This window comes from Stigmatopora argus, unplaced genomic scaffold (genome assembly GCF_051989625.1).
Source record: "Stigmatopora argus isolate UIUO_Sarg unplaced genomic scaffold, RoL_Sarg_1.0 HiC_scaffold_267, whole genome shotgun sequence".
Lineage (NCBI taxonomy): Eukaryota > Metazoa > Chordata > Actinopteri > Syngnathiformes > Syngnathidae > Stigmatopora > Stigmatopora argus.
Window position 1 is genome coordinate 11135 of NW_027520244.1, and position 4216 is coordinate 15350.

The 4216-nt window shown below is 38.7% G+C and overlaps 1 protein-coding gene across 1 annotated transcript; it reads right to left on the reverse strand.

The window, feature by feature from the left end:
• Nucleotides 1-344: 344 nt before the first annotated feature.
• Nucleotides 345-4126, reverse strand: LOC144070622 (breast cancer metastasis-suppressor 1-like protein). The gene is made up of 3 exons (XM_077594978.1): nt 3197-4126; nt 2971-3091; nt 345-1585 (listed from the first exon to the last, which is right to left on the reverse strand). Exons 1-3 carry the CDS (start codon nt 3258-3260, stop codon nt 1468-1470), a joined length of 303 nt encoding a protein of 100 aa, XP_077451104.1. The 5' UTR covers nt 3261-4126; the 3' UTR covers nt 345-1467.
• Between the last annotated feature and the right edge of the window lie 90 nt (nt 4127-4216).

Here is a 4216-nt window from a genome sequence, read left to right on the forward strand (position 1 = left end):
TTCCTTAAGTGCTTAATTCTCCAAGAACCAAATTAAATTTAAATTTCTTATGGCTTTATGGCATGGCAGGTACTGACCAACTAACTTTAATAATTTCTGTATTTTGATGTTAGGACACCTTTCACCTCATAGAAACAGCTTATCAATATTTACGACTGGTTGATTAAAAGTTGTGTGCATCAGATCAGTGTCTAAAAGGGTAATGTGAGGACAAAAAACGTTGTTTTGAGACTTTTCCCCTTAACCACATTATCATTTCTGTTTTTTTAAAGGGGGTTGAGATACATGAGTTTCAGTAAACAGCGAGGTGTATATCAGAAGGTTGCTGACGAAAAGTCAGATGAGACGATAGCAACGAAACATTTAATCAGCTGCAAAACCATTGGATTACAGCACATTGTGATAACTACGATATAGAAAATCAATGCACAAAATAATCCACAATTCATAAAATATATCAACTAAAAAAGAAGGAAATGAATAGTTAGACTTCGACATATCTTTACCAGTTCGTTTGCTCCATTTGTGTTGCGAACACAGTTAAAAACTGTAGTTAATACTATTGAGCCGTAAATGCAATGAATTGAAAAAAAAAACCATAAAACAATAAATACAAATTTGAAAGAGAAAAAAAATCAGAATGATGTATTTTGGGTAAACAACAATTAAATTGATCTTTTTGTTGCTTCAGATATATATTTTTGAAATAATTGGCATAGTTTTTTTTATGCAGTCTAACCAGGACTTCGATTTTTAAACGTTGTCACTCTCAGGCACAGTGTGGTAAACTCACAACAAAACTTTTCTATTTACAGGGAACTGCCTGAAACCTGACTCTTACCATTTGCTGTGCTCAGTGTCATAAATCAGTGCTACAAAAACAAAATAAAGTCATAGCTGAAACACATACCTAACAGTGGCCCCCCAAAAAAGACCTTATTACATGTTTAAGTTCATCACACTGCTTCTATCTTGACCAGTTTGTGTCCACAAACTCAGACATGCGAGCTTCGCACAGATAGTACAAGCTTGAGTGGCATCATAGAGGGAGCATACACTGATTTGTTTTCACGTAAAAGAGTACCACCACAGTCCACAATAAGGCTTGCTGTCTAGTTGTGGATATTGGTGTTATATATTTTTTAAGCCAAGTCTTTGTCTTGTCTAACAAAGGCACGCGACTGTGCTAAGTGCATCAGTTCAAGACTACTGCGCTTCAGCTTCCTCCGATTTTAGCAGTGTGTTACATTGATACCTTTTTTGGAGAACGGTTAGACTTTGTCCTTTCGAAAAAAGCCTACATTTTCAGAGCTAATTTGATTTTTTTTTTTTAGATTTGTCTTGTTCAGGACAAATAAACTGAGGGAGCGACATGAGGCATGATTGTATTGTATTCGAAGGACGTATGCTAAAGCTTTTAAAAGGACCGATGTGGAAATCTCTGGACGGTTTTCTGCTGTTGTGATTTCACGAGTGTTTGATAGTGTATTTGCCTTTCTGCAGCTGGGAGATGTACAGCTTGGACTTGGTTCCATCCAGACGCTTAAACCACACCTCATCATTGTTGATGGTAGTGATGACGGCACTGAGTGGAAGAGACAATATACAGCATTAGAGAAATACCATTTGATTGCTGCTGACATTTAGTGAGCTGTTATGTTATGTTCTGTTATGAATATATCATGAATGACTTTCATTTTTCTGGAACGATAGGACTGGCATACCAGATAATCAAGGTCTGAATTGAAATCCTTGATGGATGTGGTGAAATGATATGTGGATATGAGTCTGTGTAGTATGATCAAAATTCAAGACATGTGTGCTGAAATTATACAATTCTCATTCTGGAACGCCGAGAAAACACTTGGTGGTGACAGTACAGGCTGTGACTGCTTCTGACACACTCAGATGGGTGCAGAAGATATAAACACACAGAAGTAGAAGAAAAGGCAGGACTCTTTCAGTATTCGGTCGTTTGGTCACCGGTCTTTTGGTCGCCCGGAAGGTTATTGATAATTACCATTTAAATTGTTGCTCAAATTCCCTAAATACAAACTGCGAATTATTATTTAGTCATACTTAATGCCCTATTAATTATTAGGCTAAAGAAAAGCTCAAAATTTCCCGTACTTTTATTGTGTTTTGTTGGAGAACTTGTTAAGACCCTGACTGACGTAGCTTCTTAAAGGGACAACTCATGTACATACAAAATCTTATACACTCACACATCCGCTCAGTGAAACTGCTCAGGGCCATTGTTGGCTTTTATTGATGCGTAGACCGCGTTGTTTTACCTTGTTTTGTCGCCGGTCTTCTGGTTGCCCGTTGTTTGGGTCCGGGCGACCAAAAGACCGGCGACCAAACGACCGCACAAGGACTCTTTAACTTTGATCATGATGCCCACCAGTGAATGTGATGGAGTGACCAATCTCCTTAATCCGATCAAGCCCCTGTAGGGTGTCAAAAATATTTCTGAAGCAAAAGCAAGAAATGTAAATAAATTGTGATAAATTGAGAAACATATTAAGGAATTTTGAAGTGGTATAACAGCATGTTGGTTGACTCCATGCCACTCAGATGTGAGGCTGTTATTAGAAAAGAATGTTGTTATGCAACAAAATATTAAGTGGTGAGTCCTAGAAACAAATACTTTGTAAATAGTTTTGAATTTGTAAAGTCAACATGAAACTGCAATTTTTTAACACACCCCTTTCAATAAATTTCCCAATTGCACAGCCTTAAGGGTGTGTATATCATAAATGATGAGTCTTGTTGATTTTCTGAGAATCTACTGCAGCTACTGGTAAACTTGTTTCCCGTGTAGCAATAAAAACAACAAACTGATATGTGGATTCATCTGGTTAGTCACATTTGACTGTTACTATACATTCACTGTATTTTGCCTGAATTTGGCCATGAGCCCTTTTGGGGCAAATAAAGAATGAAGAGCCCATCATTCTACACACAAACCTGGTGGGGGACTCATCTTTGCGGTTGATACAAATGGTCTGGCCCCTGCAGTACCACTGGTTGTCATAGAAAAGTTTTCCATCTTCAGAATGTGCTACATGGTGGTGTCGTTCTGTTTTGGCTGAGGGAGTTTGGAAAGGATAGAGGTAAAGAAAAAATGAATACTGGTAACATTTGGCTTAAACCTAAATAAGTACAAGGCAGTGTTGTCTTGTGCAATCCTCACCATCAGCCTTGGCCCGATGCGGCCCAAGAGACGCCATGGCCTGAAAAGATAAAAGGCAGCACATCACATTTCGGGATACAGTGGTACCTCGACATACGATCGTAATCCGTTCCGAGACTGAGATCGTATGTTGAGCTTTTCGTAACTCGAGCGAACATTTCCCATTGAAATGAATTGAAAACAACCCTCTGAAAAAACACCAAAAACTGAATATTGGATTGGAAAAAAATGTTTTATTTCTTCTAATTCGCCATATATTGACAAAGTAATAATTAACGAGTGGTTTAATAGTAATAAAATGTGTTTAATAGATGCACAATTAGACGCATTTCGCGGAGGGGAGAGACAACGACACACACGGAGGCGGAGGCTGTTCGGGGGAACTTTATCCACAGCACTCGTAAACGAACAAACAAATTTAAATTAACTTGGATAAATATATACAGACACTCAAACATACGTTAAATGTAACTTTACACAAAACTGAATTCTAGTTTTGTCTTTTGTTACCTTCCTTTTCCGGCCGGGTTAGTGGTTTGCAACGCCTCCACCCTCACGTTCGCTATCGATGGACTGTTTGCTGTTGTATTGTCTTCAAAATATTCCAAAAATGATGCACACAAAGGTCCTCACAATAGGATACCGCACGACCACTTGCCAACGAGAATTTGTCTTGAAAGAACGATCGCGGGAGCTTCTTTCATTAGAAAGAATAACAGGAAATGCAATAGCTGAGCTTACCCACGTATTGATTGTGGGTAATGAAGTTTTATTCAGAGAAAGGTTGCCATTGCCTATGGGCGTTGTGTGCACGAGTATACTTCATTACCCAGAAAGCCCTCTTTTTGCCCGCGCATGCGCGTTGTCCGTTTCCTGGTCGAAACTTGTCTGAATAAATCGTTCAGTCCTCGTAGATATAGTAGTTAAAGAGATGCGACAAAAAAAGACAGTGTGCTATAATGATAAACAGCCTCTCGTGTCATGGCCACCGGGCTTCGTCGCATCTCGAAATTTTAATCG